General features: G+C 33.4%; 1 protein-coding gene across 1 annotated transcript; it reads right to left on the bottom strand.

The window, feature by feature from the left end:
• Positions 1-6,872: 6,872 nt before the first annotated feature.
• On the bottom strand, positions 6,873-7,509 carry LOC120068356 (pEARLI1-like lipid transfer protein 1). The gene has a single exon (XM_039020093.2). The coding sequence runs from the start codon at positions 7,451-7,453 to the stop codon at positions 7,121-7,123; it is 333 nt and encodes a 110-aa protein (XP_038876021.1). The 5' UTR covers positions 7,454-7,509; the 3' UTR covers positions 6,873-7,120.
• Between the last annotated feature and the right edge of the window lie 13,680 nt (positions 7,510-21,189).

Below are 21,189 nucleotides of genomic sequence, written 5' to 3'. Positions count from 1 at the left end.
TAACGCATCATAAACCGAACCATGTTCAAGGGTTCGATTTCTCCTTTCTGATACACCATTTTGCTAAGGTGTACCAGGTACTGAGAGTTGGGATACAATTCCATGATCTATCATATAGTTCTGGAATGTTAAATCCATGAACTCTCCACCTTGATCAGATCGAAATGTTTTAATTGTTCTATTTAATGCATTTTCAACTTCAGCCTTGAATTATTTGAACTTTTCAAAAGATTCAGACTTATGTTGCATTAAATAAACGTACACATATCTTGAATAATCATCAGTAAAAGTGATGAAATATTCATAACATCCCGTAGCTTTTACATTCATTGGACCACAAAGGTCTAAATGTACTAGCTGTAGAAGTTTTTTGGCCCTATGACCTTTCCAATAAAAGGTATCTTAGTCACCTTGCTTTCAAAGCATTACTCACATACAGGTAAATATTTTTCTTCTAACTCGGTTAAAAGTCCATTCTTCACCAACCTCTCAATCCTATTGAGATTGACGTGTCCTAGTCTTAGGTGCCAAAGTTGGCCATTTTTCTTAGGAGAAATTCTAAGTCTTTTATGTTGAGTTACTGTAGTTTTAAACATCTCTGTGTTATTGAGGGCATTTGTTGCTAAAGGCCTTAGCACATACAAATTATTTTCCAGTTTTAAAGAACATATATCAACACCATTCTTTGTAACAAACACTTTAGTAAAAGAAATATTAATTTGATAAGATTGTTCTAACAAGCACGTTACAGAAACTAAGTACCTTTTTAGATTAGGAACTACAAATACATCTTTTAATATAAGAAATTTGTTCTGTAAAGTCAAACGAAGACTTCCCACTGCCACAGCTGAGACGACGTGTCTGGTTCCAACTCGCATCGTCATCTCACCAACATCTAGTTGCCGCCAGGAACTAATTCCCTGAAATGAAGAACAGACATGGTTAGGGGCCTCAGAGTCAATAATCCAGGCAGAATTATCATTATCCACTAAACTAGTTTCCAATACAAGAAAATCATATTTACCTTATTTGGTCTTCTTCTTTTCTACCAAATATCTGGGCAACCTCTCTTTTAGTGCCCATCTTGATTGCAATGGAAACATTTTCCTTTGTAAGCCTTGATGGGTTTTCTACCCCTTGGTGCCACAACTACTGGGTTAGCAGCTTTCCCCTTTCCACCCTTCTTCTTCTTCCACTTTTTGGTGTTGAAGGAAGAAGAAGCATACTTAGTTCCAGAGGTCGAACCTTAGTGGAACTTTTTAGAAGATGAAGCAGCATTTGCTTCACCCTTCTTCTCCTTCCTTCTCAACAAGGATTGAAAGGTCTGTAGCTCGTTGAGTAGGTTAGTAAGGTTGTAGTCAATCCTGTTCAAAACAACATTGCTACGGAAGTGGAGGAAACTTTTAGGTAAAGATTCCAGTATTATCCTAACTTGGCTGGCCTCATCGATGCTTGACCCATTCATCTCTACCACGTTGAACTGGATCATCATGTTGAGAACGTGTTCTCAAACAGATGCCCCTTCTTACATACAGTCATTGTGAAGGAAAGAAGATATGAGGATTTTTATGAGCAACGGAATGATCATTTCAAATTCCATTCGTATTTAAACATACACAATTACAATCAAGAAATAGAAACTAACAGGTTATGTACAATACGAAATTACAATATGCTTTACATAAGAGATCAAAAGGTAAAGCATCATACCTTAGAAAACTCATCTTCAACCTCCCTCGACCACGAACGCTCGTTCAATCTCCAAGACTGCAACACACGAACACTCGAACTCAGCGACCGCAACACAGCACGATCAATTAGTTACCACCACACGAACATCGCGAACACAACGAACGACCTCCAAAAACCTCGACCTCAGTCGAGTTGAGTACGCACAACCACAATGGCTACCTTGGTATTCTCGGTGTAAGAATCCAGAAGTGTGGGCTCTGTGTGGACTTGGTGAGAGGACGAGACTGGAGGAAGAACAATCGTGTAGGTTCCCAAGTAGGGGTGTGACATTTCCATCGACTTAAGTACCCCAGCCTAGCTAGAACCCTCCTTAGACAAAAAGTCCCTTATAGATACATTTGTTACATATTTAATCTTTTTAAGAATCAATTTAATCCTATTAAATCGATTTAAAAGATTAAACTTAGATTTCTAATCTCATTAGAAATGTGATCTTAGGTCTATCTCAATCATATTTTAAAACAATTTTAAAAAATGATTATAGCCTAAGGTTTGCATGCAACTCTTTATTATTGATTTTAATTGTAATTTCATTTAGTTAACAATTATAAATAAATGAAACAATTAAAAACCAATCATTGCATGGTAGACATATTTTAGTTAATTATAACATTTATAAATTAACCTAAAGAAATATCATGTTTCATGCAATATCCATTCATTACTAATATATAACAAGTATATGACTAAGTAATGAATCATGCTATAGCATACATTCTATATAACCATTCAACCATATATTTTAAGACTTATAATATAAATGATGCATGGATATGCTATAATGCATGCATACATATATTATAACATTTATACTATATGAGGCATGAGCATGCTTTGTATAATTTAAATCATGCATATTCATATATTATAACACTTATAATATAAAATGATGCATGAACATAAATGCATAACCTATGGCAGATTTTAAAACTATGACATACATTATGACATATAATATAAAGTATACATCATAGGTATATTTATTTTAATAGTTGATGCACCCAGATAGAACTTCTCTAAAAAAAGAAAATAAAAGGCTAACTATTACAAAATTTGAGTCAACCAATTCGAAACAAGTGAATCGGGTCTTGAACCGCTCGAACCGAACCATCCTTCAAAGAATCACCTTCCAGCTGATCGTATAGAAAAAGAACCATGCGTCAAGCAGATATGCGATAAGCATGTAAAACTATGTGATCACGTAGCTAATGACTATGCGATGAGCATAAAAGTCTACATGATCGTGTAGCAAGCAATCATGCATCGAGTATCTTAAAGACCGCGCGATCGTTCAACATGCAACTAAGCGATCTTGTAACAAATGCAACACAATCGTGTAACAAACTTTACACGATCGCATAGTAGCTATGCGATCGTTTAGCTAATGCTACACGATCGTGTAGCAAAAGCTACCTGATCGCATAACAAGATCTACCCGATGTAAAATTAAATAAACAACAATAATAGACCAAAGCCGGAGAGATTGAGAGAGGGAGAGAGTTCTTCTTCATTTCATGTTATAATCAACCAATTCTCAATCCAGACTAGTAGTAAGAGGATGGGATGGAAGTTACTTTAATTCTCATCCACTTGATGAATAATAACTCCCCTGTAGTGGGGAGTTATTAATTTTATATTATATAATTACATAATATAACTAACCTTATAATATAAATGATTAATTAACTAACTTAATTAATCAATCATATAGTATGCTTTTTAATCACATTAAAAAGCACATCTCTCTTATAACCTATAGTTTTAATATGAATCATATTCACATTAATTTTAACTTGTAGTATTTATATAAATCTAAATCATATAAATATCTGAATTTTATACAAATATTTATCTCTCACATATTATATAGTTTTAATTATAAATCATATTTATAATTAACTATATACTATAATGTATAAATAAACACTATACTTTAGATAATCATATTATATTAATATAATCAATACCTTTTAATTTCCTAAATAATTTGAACAATTTAAATTATTTCAAAAAACATTATCCCTTGTTTTATCCTTAGTAAGCTAGCAAGGGGACCTAATGGATCTATAGATTAGAAGCTCCAATGATACAAGATTAATTAATTAAACTATTTAATTAAATTAATCAACATTCATTAATTGCCAATCACTTCACTAAAGACTAACAACTGCACTCTTTGCATTATAGGTATATTTCTGTGTCCGTGAATATCAATCAATAGTAAGTCAACCCTTCAAGAATTGCTCCTAACTACAACTGGGCAAAATTACTATTTTACACCTGTAGTTACATCTAACTCCTTAAGTACCACTGATTTCTCTAATGAACAATTAGTTATAGTTCAACTATAAACTAGACTCCTTTCTGGGCAATAAGAGAGTGAGACACCTCATTGTTCAAGACCTGACATCAGCTCTTCAGGGAGCAATTCATCTCCTCACTCTTAAGTTAGGAATGAGTGAATTTCATCTTGTGTAGTTGTGTTTCCAGCTTCTCAATCAAATCAATCCCCAAAATGATAGACTTATTAAGTCGACAAATCTGGCCATTCTAACCCATACAAATTAAAGGGTTGCCCTCATAGGCAGAAGTTCATAACTCATTCAGGATTAAGGTCAAGTTGCATATAGTCATCTTAGTGAAATGTAAATCTCTTTAGGTAATAGTGTTATAAAGTGAGACTAATCATTTAATGGTCTGGTCTTATAAAAATTCTTTGTATAGGATACCTCCATTCACATGTCTTCACATGAAAAATTAGGATCAAATCATTTGCAACACTTTACAACCATTATAACAATTACAAAGTGGGCCGCATTCGTAGCGTCACCAAGATAAGGCACAAAACCTTATCCATATACCACAGACCATTTAGGTTATTACTTAAACATTGTCCATTTATATGTCAACAATATCCATGTTTAAGTTGCATAAAATAACCTTGGATCTTAGTTTATAGGATTGAGTTACACAACTTTAAGTATCAAATAAAATATCTCATTATTTTATTAAATAAATGAATTTCGACATAGTAGGAGGGTTGTGAAACAACCTACATGTTAATATGGGTTTGACTGAAGCCCAAGTCATCATACAAGATGATGACATTGAGGATTCATTGCCTTTTAAATAGGCAATAAATAATGTTGACAAAGATGAGTGGATTAAATGCATGGATCAAGAAATGAAGTCTATGTACTTCAATTCTATCTGGGATTTTGTAGATCAACCTGATGGCGTAAAATATATAGGTTACAAATGGATCTACAAGAAGAAAAAAGTTGTAGATGGTACAGTCTTTAAGGCTAGATTAGTGGCAAATGGTCATATCCAGTTTGAGGGAGCGGACTGTGAAGAAACTTTCTCATCTGTTGCCATATTAAAATATGTCTGAATAATCTTGTCCATTGCCTCGTATTATGACTATAAGATATGGAAAATAGATTTCAAGACTATTAATTTGAATTGTAATCTTAAGGAATGTATCTACATCAAACAACTAGAGGGATTCATAGAACAGAGTTAAGAGAAAAAAGTTTGCAAGCTTAAACGGTTCATTTATGGGCTGAAACAGGCATCTAGATCTTGAAATATGAGGTTTGATACTGCGATCAAATCTTATTGATTTCATCAGAATATTATGAACCTTGTGTGTACAAGAGAATCACCAATAGTTCAGTAGCTTTCATAGTATTGTATATAGATGATAACCTACTAATGGAGAACGATGTAGGTTTACTGAAGAATGTAAAGAAATGGCTAGCCACTCAATTCCAAATGAAAGATTTGGATGAAGCGCAGTTTGTTCTATAGATCCAAATCATAAGGGATCATAAGAATAAAACACTAGCCTTGTCCCAGGTATTGTATATTGACAAGATGTAGGTATTCAATGCACAATTCCAAGAGAGGTTTATTACCTTTCAGGCATGGAATTGTGTTGTCTAAAGATCAGTGTCCTAAGACTCCTCAAGAGGTTGAGAAAATGAGACAAATTTCCTAAGCATCGGTTGTGGGTAGCCTTAGATATGCAGTAGGGATAGTCAGTAAATATCAATCCAGTTCAGGATATAACCACTAGACCGCAATTAAGACCATCCTCAAGTATCTTAGAAGAAAGAGGGACTATATGCTTATGTATGAGGCTAAGGATTTTATCCTTACAAGATACATTAACTCTTATTTTTCAAATTGATAGGGATTCTAAGAAATTCACTTCAGGATCAATGTTCACTCTTAATGAAAAGCTATAGTTTGGCAAAGTGTCAAGCAATGTTGTATTAATGACTCCACCATAGAGGTTGAATATATTGCTGCTTGTAAAGCTTCTAAAGAAGTCGTTTGGTTTAGGAAGTTTTTGATGGATTTGGAAGTTGTTCCAACTATGACTTTTCTAATCACACTTTATTATGATAGTAGTGGTGTCTAGGCAAACTCCAAAAAATCTCGAAGCCATAAGCGCGAAAATCATATTGAAAGGAAATATCATTTGATACGGGAGATTATGCAACGAGGAGATGTGATTGTCACGAGGGTAGTTTTGGAGCACAACATTGTCGAACCATTTACAAAGGCTCTCACGGCTAAAGTGGTTGAGGGTCATTTAGAAAGTCTAGGTATGCGAGATATGCACCACATTGTCTAGGACAAGTAAGAGATATTATTGGGTATAGTGTATGCCCTAGTTTATTTTATCAGCGTACACTATTGACATGTAAATTCTAGCAAAAAATATTCTAGGATTATTTTCTTAAATTTGGACATAAAAATTATTTCAACTATAAAAGATTGGGTTAAAAAAATGGCTTTAAAAATTTTTCGCATGTTCTTTATTTAAATTGATTAGAAATTTAGAAGGGTCTTCTAGTAGTCATACATATTTCCTATATATTTAAAATAAAAGCTAATACTTTTTAATTAGTCAAAATAATGAGCATATCTCAATTGACATAGCGCTTTTACTATCAACTTCAAAGTAAAAGATTTGATACCCTTATCCACATATTGTCAAAGAAAATAAAAACGTTCGAACTACATTTCCTTTCTGTTTCCATTACAGTTTATGTAAACAACATAAATGAAAATAAGTGGACAAAAATGTCGATATACCCCTAATCAAATGATCAAGTTTTTGGAAGAAGTATTTACACAAAATATTGAGGAAGAATTATATGGAAATAATAATATAGAAATGATATATCAAATTCTTGATGTTCTAACATCTTTTACTCATTGATAAAATCAGCAATTGGTGAACTTATTGACCAAACTCAAAAGGAAATGACCACAGGAAAGCAAACAAAGCAAGATAAAATTGGAACACTATTCAAAAACATTGAAATGGTTACTGAAGGAAAAGAGGGTAAATTTAGCATTCGAAGCCCTTTGCAATATTCCTATTGCAGCCATTGAGAATCAGGGAGAGGTCGACGGGGATGTTGAGTCTCACTCCCAACACATTGGCTCTAAGAGAAGTGCATAAGCACACAGCAGCATCAAGATCAGCAAGCCCTTGGATCAGAGGGCAGCAAGAAGTCTTGCCGATCTGAACATCGACGACACCGCCGAGCAATTTCGCACAAACACCGAGCTTAAGAGCATCTATTGGGCACTTTCGGTCATTTTGAGCGGAGATGAAGGAGAAGAAAAGGAGATTGAGAGCGAGGAGAAATGAGAGAGAGACGGTAGCTTTGGAAGCCATAGTTTGATGTCTTGAAACTCAATGGAAACCAAAAGCTAATTATTCTTGAGTGAGGACTAGCTTGGTGTGGAAGAATTGGAGATGGGGTTTTAGGGTATTTATAGGGTTTAGTTGTTGAAGATGAATGTGGCCTACAAGGATAACCAAACTTATAATAAAATTAAATATTGTTAAAAAAAACATTAATAATGACAGCTCCATCTTCTATTGTGATGATTTTAGCTGGCAGATATTTAAAAAGCTCAGAAGTTTATGCAAACTTAATTAATTTTGAAAATTTGTAAGATGGGGACTCGTATAATTATTTGTCAAGTTTCCATCCCTCAATCTTTGGGTGCAAATATAATTTGAAATTAAAGGTCGACTTGATCTCTTTTGTTTTTTCAGATACGGAATAAAAAGAAAACGCGTTCTTGTTTTTCTAGTTAGATTCTTAGATTTTTAGGTAAAACCAGGATTTACCATATCATAGTATTATTATAAAAGGAGATCTCGAGTTCAAAGTAATTTCTACTACATTATTATTGTATTATTGTTTTGTTCTATTCAATAGTTCAAATTGTAATATTAGAAGTTAAAAGTAAGCTTAATTTAATGGTAATTGACATGTATTCTTTTTTTTTTATATCAAATGTTTAATTTTTCATCCTACAAATTATTGTACTAAAATAATGATGATGATAATAATACAAGTGGCCACATTAAGACTAACATGTGAAAAAAATATATTTAGAAACATTTAGATGATTTTTAATCTATGACTACGAGCTTAAGATCATTTATATTTAAAAAGATTTAGATGAGTGGTTGGCAGAATATGTCGCTTAATTTCGGAACAAATAATTTAACTATTTCTATCTAACTCTGTAGTAGTGGAAGCACGGGTCAAACACGGGAGCTGTTGAGTTTTCAATTAAACGGTTTACAATCTCGAGGTAATTGGCGGGGGCAGGGGGTTTGATTGCAAAAAAAATAAATTGCATCAAATTAAAGAGAGATTGAATTCAAATAATTAAAATACCTAGCTAGGCTTTTGAGTTAATTTCCCTAATTGCAACTCGACCATAAGTCCATTAGATTAATTCATATATCATCTACCCTTAACCAACTCGCCTAGAAAAGCTACTCGAGAGTCTGGAGTATCTAATTAGTCAATTTAGTTAGATGAGATACATCCTAATTAGTTGACTAACTGTATTAAGATTAAGAAATTTGCTAACATGAATTTCTAATAGAAAACATGTAACTAGTCATTCAATATAATTCTTCCCTAGGTTAATTAACCAATATTCATTGATATCAATTCATCACTTACAAGCTAATTTTACCTGTTGCTACTTGTTGATTAATAAACAATTGAATGTCATATATTGAAAATTAAGCATTAGTTGATGATTATACATCTTCAAGCAAAGATACAATCATAATCATTCATAATCAGAGAAAGAATTGAAAGACAATATAAGGAATTGATATAAGACAACCTAAACCTCACAAATGCACAAAAAATGTGGAAAACTACTCTACACCTAAGCTAGAACGAATATCTTAGCCCAATATTCTTCATGATGACCATCAAGGAATCGTTTGATTACATACAGAAATCAAGAAACGCAACAAAATAGATAGGAGAACACTAAAAACCAACTAGAATTTGGAGATAAAAAATCTTAGGTGGCTAAAGTATTTTTATAGTAGTACGATGACGCGACGCTATGGTGCAGTGCTCAGCACTATTTGCTTTGCAAGAATTTGGCCTTCTCGAGAAAAAATGTGGGGCATGGTGCATAACAATGCCGCTGCACCATGGCTTTCGGGCAATTTGATCATTTTCACCTCTTCTTTCCTAGTTAATGCATTTAAGCTCTGTTTTTGTATGTTTTTAGCTTCATTTCGTCATTAACGCACCGCTCTACCTCTTAGATACTCAAAACCTATAAAATCGTCAAATAAACACATAAAAATTCTAGGAATGACTTCGAATTAAGCAGAGTAAGATAACACATTTTTGTACTATAAATGAGATATGTAGTCTATGACCATGAGCTAAAGATTTTGAGATTATATACAACTCTGTTTAGCATGATTTTATGTGTGATATGAGTTCCTTGAACTATTTTTAAGAGATCAATTACTGTGATTTTGAATATTATATACTATAAGAAATCTGACTTTTTTCGATGTCACATTTCGTCGGGAAAGTTTGGAAAATTCGTCAGAAGAGGCTTTCCCGACGCACTTTTAAACGGCGTCGGGAGTTATGGGGGAACTCTCGATGCCTAATATACGGTGTCAACAGTTTCAGGAACTATCGACGCACTATGTGTGTGTCGGGAGTTCCACCATAACCCCCGATGCCGTTTGTGCATCGGAAGTTCCACCATTACTCCCGACGTCGTTTTAAAGTACGTCGGGAGATCTTATATGCGTGGGGAGTATTAAATTTAATATATCATTTGTAATTTTTTAAAATTTGATCTGAAAACCTGTAAATAAAGATTCACATAACTAAAAAACGAAACTGAAGTCCATATTATAACAAGTAAAAAATTACAATATCCAAACGAAGTCAATACTAGAAATTACAATATCCAAAGAAGTCGATAGACATTCATTCACAAATGCATAAAAGAAGAAAAATCAAAACAACATCAAGAACACTTCTCGAACACAGTATCTTCAACCGTTGTCCCAACTCATCTCCGAACAGCATACTACAATAAAACAAAAGCATTGAAATGTTATATCGATAAACATCCACAATATGTTCAAACTTTGTAAACATTCATAAATACACAAGATAGCCAAGTTCAAGGACAAGACGGGTGTAATGAAACTCTACCCACCCCCCACGACAAACATGGAACCTCCCGAATATAAAAAACACACAAAATGAGTAAACAATGACCAACACACATAAAACTCAAATTCGTCCCCAAAATGGTTTATCTCAATCCCCACCACAACACATTAAACTTCGTAAACATTCATAAATACACGAGATAGCCAATTTCAAAGACAAGACGGGTGTAATGAAACTCCACCCACCCCCCACGACAAGCATGGAACCTCCCGAACATAAAAAACATACAAAACGAGTAAACAATGACCAACACACATAAAACTCAAATTTGTCCCCAAAATGGTTTAACCTAATCTCAATCCCCTCCCCCTCCCCCCATCCTCCCCTCACAACACATTAAACTTCGTAAAATTCATAAATACATAAAATAGCCAAGTTCAAGGACAAGAAAGGTGTAATGAAACTCTACCCACCCCCCACGACAAACATAGAACCTCCCGAACATAAAAAACACATAAAACGAGTAAACAATGACCAACACACATAAAACTCAAATTCGTCCCCAATCTCGACAAACATGGAACCCTCCTTTTCCCTGGCTAATGTCTTCGAAGGAGTATCGGGGGGTGGAATGACAAATGAACCTTTTTGAAGCTCGGTGGATCGGCCTAGCCTAAGGCGGGAGCACAGGAGGGTGAAGGCGAAACAAAAATTGAATGGACTTCTTCGCCTTCCTTCATGTTGTAGCCTTAGCTTATCGACAAGTCATGCATTAGATACATATAACATTTTCATTGACTCATACAGAAGAACGTTCTTTGTTTGAGTTTGAAGTCGTTACCTGGCGGGAGCCACCTGGGCGAGACCCTTCTCTCCCTTTTTTATTATTTCCATATGGTATGTTGAATCACTTGTGAAGTTGACTGAACGTCGACCGTGTTTTCTTCAACTTCACCCATCACTCGTGTCGTATAGTGTAGCAAGACTAACAAGTGGTCCCCAACCGAAAAGCGCTAGACAGACTAACGACAAGCGAGATAAAGAAAGCTGCTGGCCCTATGTCTAAACCCTTATCGCGGGAGAGTCTTTCTAAAATGAGAATCCATAAAGTTTTTGGGCAAGACAAGAAAGGAACTCGCCCTTTGTTTGAAAGGGATAAGAGCGAATTGCTGGCTGGTGAAGGGAATCTATGAGAGAATTTTATCGAATCGGGTTCCGACCAAATAGAGCACGGAGCCAACAAGTTCAATCGAACAACATAACGAGTCTAAGGGCGGAATCAAGCTTGAAAGGAATGGGCGTAGGCTTAATAGTGAACGCGGACCGCTTCTCGATATGAAATCAATGACTTAAAAGACAGATGCCGAGAGAAACTGTTAGACTTCTATATTGCGTTGTGAAGAGAGATCAAAGACGAGATTTTCTGACGCAGTGTTGGCACTAGATGGAAAAGACAGAGAAGAGAACAACCCACCAGAAAGGCATACCTTAAGAGCACCCCCGGCAAACATTGAGATGCACGAAGCCGACCTATATCTCGAAAGAAAAATGCAGGAAAGGAAAATGAAATATGAAAGAAAAAAAATGCTTTGGGAGTTTGAGATACGCGGACGAGGAGTACACAGCCGAACAACCGCAGGGGCTTCTAGCAGTGATAGCTGCCCTCACCAGATGGGCGGCCCAAAACCTGAAGCTAACATTTCAATCGAAAAGCATTGAGTAAGGCAAGGAGTCAAGACACTGTTAGCTAAAATCTCTGCCCTTAGTATCTTCCTCCACTCTGCAGGTCCTAATGAATTCCTAATTTCAATTAGAGGATCCTTTTTGGCTTTACTAATAACATAGAAGGTAAGGCCGGCTTTTGAGCTGTAGCTTTACAATGATAGAGCTTAGATAGGGCCCTTTCTTATTATTAGTAAGGTTTTCAAAAGGCGTAGACAAGCTACCTTTATGAAAAACCTTTTTCTCAGCCATGTTAGCTTCACATGAGAATTTAACCTTTAGAAAGATGCTCTCACTCATCAGTCAGCATGGCCCTTTTCCTCCCTGCTTTCTATGCCATGCTTCCTCCAATACTGGAACAGGGCCTTTCCTTTACTTTAAGCTTAGGCTGACCCTTAACGCCCTAAGATAGGAGTGAGGGATGGCCCTATGCGCAGGCAACAGCAACACCAACTCTACGATGTCAGAATCGGATCTTTCTGTTTGCTTTCCCAATTCGTTTGTGAATCCAAACAAAGGATTGGAACAAGAACCTATTCTTGTCTCGTATCATCCATGGCAAATGGGATTCTCGTATATAAGATTACGGCTGCATTTATGAGCGATCCGCATTTTCTTGGATCAAACTCAACCTCAACCTGGCTTCTTATCGAAGGGGGACAACCTGGCGCGATGCCCCCCGCTGTACCTTCCCCCTTCCCAAAGGGAGAAGTATATTCTTTCTTCTGAAACAGTCCTTTATCTTCTTCCTCGATCTCTTTCAGATTCAATTGAACAAGGAATGAAACGAGGCCGCATTCTTGGCCCTCTGGTTGACCTGGTTAGATCAAATAGATAGGCAAATGTTTTTCAAAGGGATCGAAAGAGTGAAGACTATGGCAATGGGGTTAATGACACGGGGCTACCATGGCCATGGAAGTATCGAGTAAACAATGACCAACACACATAAAACTAAAATTTGTCCCCAAAATGGTTTAACCCAATCTCAACTCCCCTCCCCCCACAACACATTAAACTTCGTAAAATTCATAAATACACAAAATAGCCAAGTTCAAGGATAAGACGGGTGTAATGAAACTCTACCCACCCCCCACTACAAACATGGAACCTCCCGAACATAAAAAAAACATACAAAACGAGTAAACAATGACCAACACACATAAAACTAAAATTTGTCCCTAAGATGGTTTAACCCAATCTCAACTCCCCTCCCCCCACAACACATTAAACTTCGTAAAATTCTTAAATACACAAAATAGCCAAGTTCAAGGACAAGACGGGTGTAATGAAACTCTACCCACCCCCCACTACAAACATGGAACCTCTTGAACATAAAAAACATACAAAACGAGTAAACAATGACCAACACACATAAAACTAAAATTTGTCCCTAAAATGGTTTAACCAATCTCAACTCCCCTCCCCCCACAACACATTAAACTTCGTAAAATTCAAATACACAAAATAGCCAAGTTCAAGGACAAGACGGGTGTAATGAAACTCTACCCACCCCCCACTACAAACATGGAACCTCCCGAACATAAAAAACATACAAAACGAGTAAACAATGACCAACACACATAAAACTAAAATTTGTCCCTAAAATGGTTTAACCCAATCTCAACTCCCCTCCCCCCACAACACATTAAACTTCGTAAAATTCTTAAATACACAAAATAGCCAAGTTCAAGGACAAGACGGGTGTAATGAAACTCTACCCACCCCCCACTACAAATATGGAACCTCCCGAACATAAAAAACATACAAAACGAGTAAACAATGACCAACACACATAAAACTAAAATTTGTCCCTAAAATGGTTTAACCCAATCTCAACTCCCCTCCCCCCACAACACATTAAACTTCGTAAAATTCTTAAATACACAAAATAGCCAAGTTCAAGGACAAGACGGATGCAATGAAACTCTACCCACCCCCCACTACAAACATGGAACCTCCCGAACATAAAAAACATACAAAACGAGTAAACAATGACCAACACACATAAAACTAAAATTTGTCCCTAAAATGGTTTAACCCAATCTCAACTCCCCTCCCCCCACAACACATTAAACTTCGTAAAATTCTTAAATACACAAAATAGCCAAGTTCAAGGACAAGACGGGTGTAATGAAACTCTACCCACCCCCACTACAAACATGGAACCTCCCGAACATAAAAAACATACAAAACGAGTAAACAATGACCAACACACATAAAACTAAAATTTGTCCCTAAAATGGTTTAACCCAATCTCAACTCCCCTCCCCCCACAACACATTAAACTTCGTAAAATTCTTAAATACACAAAATAGCCAAGTTCAAGGACAAGACGGATGCAATGAAACTCTACCCACCCCCCACTACAAACATGGAACCTCCCGAACATAAAAAACATACAAAACGAGTAAACAATGACCAACACACATAAAACTCAAATTCGTCTCCAAAATGGTTTAACCCAATCTCAACCCCTCCCCTCCCCCAACACATTAAACTTCATAAACATTCATAAATACACAAGATAGCCAACAAAAAACACATCAAAATCTAGTTGTTTGGCTACCATAACTACATGATAGCCAACAATTCTTTAATTATCATAAAGCTACTTAAGACATAACTAAACTTTGCTACCATAACTACAGGATAACAACATATTAGACAACTAAATGATATAGTAATCATACATAATTTGATGGGTCTCCTCTATGTGATCGTACCATGTCTTCAATCATTTTTTTCATTACTTCTATTTGTCTGGCATGATCCTCTTACATTTTTTTTCTGAACGTCTTCAAGTTTCTTAATTCTCGATTGAGACTGTTGGAAATTTGCTCTCAATTCCTCCATTCCCGCCTTCGTTCCTTGAGTAGATGACGAGCTTGATGAGATGTTACTCCTTCTTGACTTAGGCTTAGGGCCCCAACTCAGACCTTTTGAATATCTAGGTCGTCTATCAAAAACCGTCTCACTGATTTCATTTCCTACCCAACTTGTAATCCAAAACAATAACTTGGATTAGAGGACAAAGTACAAAGTATTATTAAGCATTGAGTTCCATAATTTTCATTTTTTAAGGCAAAATAAACACATAGGTCCCTAGACCGTTTAAATCGTCTTAACAACTTTCAAATGTTTTATTTAGTACGTCTTCGAGCTTTCAATTTTGTGTCTAATATTGGCCTTTCATCTATTCAACATCTTCTAAAATTTACAAGCCTATTGGACACAAAATTTAAAGTTCAATTTTCTATTAAACACAAAATTTAGTTTTATGTCTAGTAGATTCTTTAAACTTTTTTAAAATATTAAATGTGTTAAGTACCAAATTGGAGGTTTAAAGATTTATTTTATATTTTTTAGATTAATATAGGCCTTTCATTTATTAAACATTTTCGAAATGTTAAATCATGCATGCTTAGGCTCCAAATAACAAAAATCATATGACATGTTCATTATAAAATTACTCTCAACAATTTCAGAGAATTATAAAACAAATATATTCTGCAAAATTGACGAGATATTAATGGGTATGATTTTAATGGACATGATTTGTACAACAATTTCAGAGAATTAACAAAAGCGAATACAATATTGATACACATTTTAATGGGCATGATATGTACAACAATTTCAGAGAATTAACAAAAGCGAATACAATATTGAAACACATTTTAATGGGCATTTCACATATGATTTAAATAAATATACAAGATAAAATAAAATGAGAAAATTACCGGCGATGAGATGACGACGGTGGTAGGCAATTGATTACATATGCTAATCGAAGGGAGGAGCAGCGGCGGTAGACGAAAATGGATGAAAAATGGGTGAAAATGGGAGAAAAATGGGAGAGGGGGGAAAGGAGTTGTGGAAAACACTTTATATTGTAAAGGGAGAAATGAGAGAAATATGGGATGGGAAAAATGGAAGAAAAATTGGATGGGAAAATGGGGAGAGGGAGGGAGAATGGTGAAGAAAATGAGGAAAATGGGAGAAGGGGGAAAAATTTGAGAAGGAGAGGAAGAAAGGAGGTTGGCAGTGCCGGTGGGGGGGAGGGATGGGAGATTGGGGTTAGAGTTTTAAGGAAAAGGGGGAAAGAATGGGGGAGTGGGGAAGAAGAAGGGGTTTGGTTTAAACAAGACCCATCTCCCGATACCGCCCGACGGGCGTCGAGAGATATATCGGAAGTTTTCGGGAGCTCCCAACGAACCTTTACGGTGTCGGGGGAGACGAACCTTTACTTCGTCGAGAGAGACTGTCTCTCCCGACGCTCTATTTAGGCATCAGGAAAACTCCTTTTTCTTGTATATGCTGCTAGATCTCCCGGGAGGAGGGGGAGGGCATATGATGAGGGTGCTAAGAATATGTCAATGTAGTTGAAATATCCCAATGCACCTCTTGACTCCACATTCATCTAGTATTCTGTTAAAGAAAAGTTTTTAAGGGAACGTTTGGAACAAGAAGTTAGTTATTATAGTTGGATTAGAATTGTTTGGTTTGAGGTGTAAACTATTTTAGTTTAAGAAGGAAATAGTAAACATTGTAGCAAAAAATAAAAAAGAAATGAAGAATGTAAAATAGTGAAAATTATAGCAAATAGTAAATACCGTAGCAAATGAGGGTTTTGAAATAGTATTGATTGTAGCAAATTGAGGGTTTTGAAATAGTATTAACAGTAAGAGGTGATTGTTAAAATCTTAGGATAGTTTTTGTCCCAAACTAATTTAGTTAGTAAATTGAGAACATAAATTTTATAACAATGAATTTAACAGGAAAAAATTAAGTTTTATTTTATATATGTTGTTCACCATTTTTGAATATATGTTTGACAGCAGATTTAAAAATGGTTATCCAAATTTAAACAAGCATTCAAATGTGTTGGATAACATTTTTTTTTCAAACTATAAAAATAGTTTTTTCTCACAAGAAAAAAAAAAGAAAAGAAAACTATTTGGACAAAATATGAAACTCTTCCAAAATACAAGAAAGATATTTGTCTTTTTTATAGTTGATTTATATCTTTGAAGAGGTCATTTCTTTCAAATCATATATAACTCCGACAAAATAGTTATTGTATAATTGTTGAACCAAAGTATATGGGGGACATTGCATTGCATAGATTTTGTAAAATTTTTATTCTACAATATCATATAATTGATAATATACTTATGGATACTTCAAAAAGGAAAATTGTGCATGAAATATCTTTTTATCTACAATTATATCTACTTCAATTTATAACATAAAGTATTATAATTATGAAAGCTTTATTCCTTTTCAACTCTCAATTTTAGATTCAAAATTTAGATAAAATAAAAAAAGCAAACGTTGTTTTTAAAATTTTTCCCGGTTTAGAATCACATAATCCAAAAATTTAAATAACAAAAAATTTCAAATAAATTATTAATTTTTCAAATAGATATTATAATTGATTCAATCTATTTGATACAATAAATCTGAAAACATAAAATATAATTTGTATTGCATAGTTGTGTAAAATGTGATACTTATCTAGTCTCTTAACTTAAAAAATTATATATACTTACATATACAGACTTTGAATATTTGAATTCTTATCCATATATTTCTAAACCATTAATGTACTCAAACGATGATGTGTGTTTGTGACATACTTCTATTAGACAGATAATTTGGCATGACTTGGGGCAAAGAAGTACTAAGATGAATGGACAATTAAACATATGTATTAAAAGAGTAAATCTATAATATAAATTTGGTAAGTTATTTAAAGAAAGAGATATGTATCACATGTCTAATTAAAAATTTGTGTGTTGAATCTCTATTGCAATATAATACTTGTATAATACTCCATATGTACACCACTTCCACTAACATTGAAAGTTTTCAATAATAAACAACATATATTAATAATTTCCACCAAACATTGAAATCGAGTTACAGATTCCAAATAATTATGTTGCAATATTGTATGTACTTTTTTATTTTGTACAATTCTCCATAACTACACCACTCCCACTATTATGGAAGTTTACAGATGAGAAAAATAAACTAATATTTTGTCACCTAGCTTTCATATTCAATTTAAAATTCCAACTATGAGATTATACATATATACACATATAATAGAAAAAATTTAATCCAAGATTCTCAACTAGATGAAATTACAAAAATAATAACAAAGTAAAATTATTGTAATATTATAAATTAAATTGAATATAGTTGAACAGATTAAAACATATTTTGTCAATTATGAAAAATTAGATTCTTGTGCTTTTTAATTATGTTGTTTTCTTCTATTATTATTATTTATTATTTATTATTATTTTTGCTTATTCCTAGAGTATTTGTGGAAAACATTTTGTCCCAAAATTTTCTAATTTTTAATTAATGCGATTTAACTTTATTCAAGATTTTAAGAAAACAAAAACAATGTGGTTGGATTTATGGTTGAGAGTTCAAAATGTAAGCCCAAAGCCGAATGGAACTACATGTAAAACACACACATTTTACTATATGGTGTGCACTTGTCTTTCATTCTTCTTTTTCTTCTCTTAATTTAATTTTAGATTTTTTTTCCAATAATTATTATTTTGTTCATGTATTAGTTCTTTTTTTTTTCTTTGAGAAGCCTCTTTGTTTTTTTCCTCTTTGGATTAACTAAGGATTAGTAAATGAAATTTAAAATTAATTATTTTAAAATCATACATACACATACCACAAATAAATCCACAATAATCATCCTATTATCAAGAAGACATAGGACCCATTTAGATTGACTTGAGAAAAATATATTTTTCACAAAAAACCTATTTTTATTTAAACACTTCTAATAAAAAGGATCAAAATACACATAAAAATCTATTTTGAGTTGTTGTCAAACACTCTAATTTTTTTTGCAAAATGACTAATTTTTAAATTAAATACTTTAAAATATATTCCAAACATAACCATAATCAAATGAGCGGGAATTTTGTCCAACATTTTGATATCTTTTCTCCCCTTATTTAACACCAAAGGCTGAATATTTTCTCCTGTCTTTGACATGCCCTACAATCACTTTTCTTCTAAATTTATGATGTTGGGTAATACGAAACTTATTCTCTAACAATCATTGGCAATTAATTTCAAATGTTTTTTGTTAAGTGATTGTTAGTGGTCTTCTTTTTAAACATACTATGTTTCAAATATGCAGCCAATTAATCTCATATTATTGAAGCTTTTGATTTGTAGGTTCATGGGTTTCTCTTCCTAGCATGTAAATGAAATTGAGGTAATTATGTCTTGAATAAAGTTTTAAATGTTCAAATTCATCTAGAGAAATAATATAATGTATAATGGTACGTTATAATGTAAAGTTTATATTTTAACTAAACTTTATAATATAAATTAATTTATGGAAGAATTAAATATTTAAAGGAGTTTAAATATTAATTTAATATGAATCGGATTCATATTAAAACTATATGTTAAAATAAATGCGTATTAGATGCACATTAAAACTATAAGATATGAGAGAAATACAAATTAATATGATTCAAATATAGCTAAATTAAATATTTTATATTTAATTTGGTAATTAATTAATTATTAATTTGATTTGATTTGATTTAACTAAATTAATTGAATTTAAACCATAGGTTATGTGAGAGATGTTTCATTTAAATATGATTTAAATGAAATTATTAATTCAATTATATTTAATAAATTATTAATTATTTTAAACTAACTAGTTAATTAAATTAAGTATTTGATTTTATTATATCAAGTACGTAACTCCCATGCAGGGGAGTTATTAGAAACGTGGGATGACTCCAACAATTTTCCCTCTCTCCATTGGTTAAAAACCAACAAAAAATTGAAGAATGTAAGGTTTTTTTCAAGAACAAAATTTTTGCAAAAGGGTTCTGCGAATGAAACAAATTCTCTCCAAAAATTCTCTCCAGTCTTCCCAATTAGAAATTGGTTCCCATAAAACCAATACCAAAATCCTCAGAGAATATGGAGGTTTCCCAATTGGTGGTGTCCGTGAAATTCATAGGAGAATTGAAGTTTTTCATTCGGGCCAAGAATGAAAGTAAGTTTTGTTTCCCTTTCTCCTTCTGATTGAATTCCTAATTTTAATACATGCTTAACCAGAATTTTACAGTAGTTTTAATTATTTTAAGTTAGTAATTTTTATTATTTTAAGTCTCTATGATATTCTGGTATTTTCAGTGTATTGGTATTTCAAATTTTTCAATTAAATATCAAGTTAGGTCTTGATTTTTACCACCTCGTTAGAGCTTCGAATTCTACATTTGGTATCATAGCCAACTTGTAGAATTAATTTAGAAATTTAGAAATTTGCATTGGTATGGTGGGTTGAATTGCATTATGAATGTAGTTTATGAATGAATGTTTATGGTAAATTTTATCCTTAGATTTACATGTTTGATTTGATCAATTTGTAAAGGCCCCTGTGTTTTTGGATGTTTTATCATGAAATTTGAGTCTTCTATAATTCCATGTATAGAATTAGGGTTGTTTGCGATGAAAATCGAGACCAATTTTGGCCAAAACGGAAGAACAATCGACGAACTGCCCATAATTGCTTTAAAGTGTCGCAGTGTTGCAACGCACACTCAGCATTGCAACGCTACGACAAGAGTGACGCAAGGGTTTTCGTTATGTGCATTTCAGCTGCAAATTAGGGTGGTCCAATCCGGTATGGCTAATTCAAGGTGGTCTGGTCTGATTTTGTGCTGGGTCAGCTTGGCTCGTGGTTTTGAGGTCCAGTTCGAAGTGGTTCGAGTTGGTTGAGATTAGTCTAGTCTGATTCTGGAGCGACATAAGCTGTTCTTGGATAGAATTTCCAAAATTATTGTCATTTATTACTTTATTCTTTTATGGGGGCTAAATTACCTGTGCATTTGCTATTTAAATATTTTGTGGATGTCATTTAGATACCACCATAGGTTAAGCATGTTCACGCATTTTAATATATTATAAGGGTTATAATGTATGGTATTAAAGCATGATATATATACAACATATATATATATACATACATATAGATATATATAGATACATACATATATATATATATAGATACATATATATATATATATATAGATATATATATATATATATATATATATATATATACATACATATATATATATATATATAATTTCATGAGTTATTTAATATATTTTGATATGTTAAATATATGAAATTGGAAAAG

The sequence above is a fragment of the Benincasa hispida genome, chromosome 12 (assembly GCF_027475165.1).
Source record: "Benincasa hispida cultivar pf3 chromosome 12, pf3_genome.v1.1, whole genome shotgun sequence".
Taxonomy (NCBI): domain Eukaryota; kingdom Viridiplantae; phylum Streptophyta; class Magnoliopsida; order Cucurbitales; family Cucurbitaceae; genus Benincasa; species Benincasa hispida.
The sequence above is the reverse complement of the archived record's forward strand: the minus strand, read 5'-3'. Positions and strand labels throughout refer to the sequence as shown.

Coding starts and splice junctions, on each gene's coding strand:
- LOC120068356 (XM_039020093.2), bottom strand. CDS start 7,453: ATGGCTTCCAAAGCTACCGTCTCTCTCTCATTTCTCCTCGCTCTCAAT.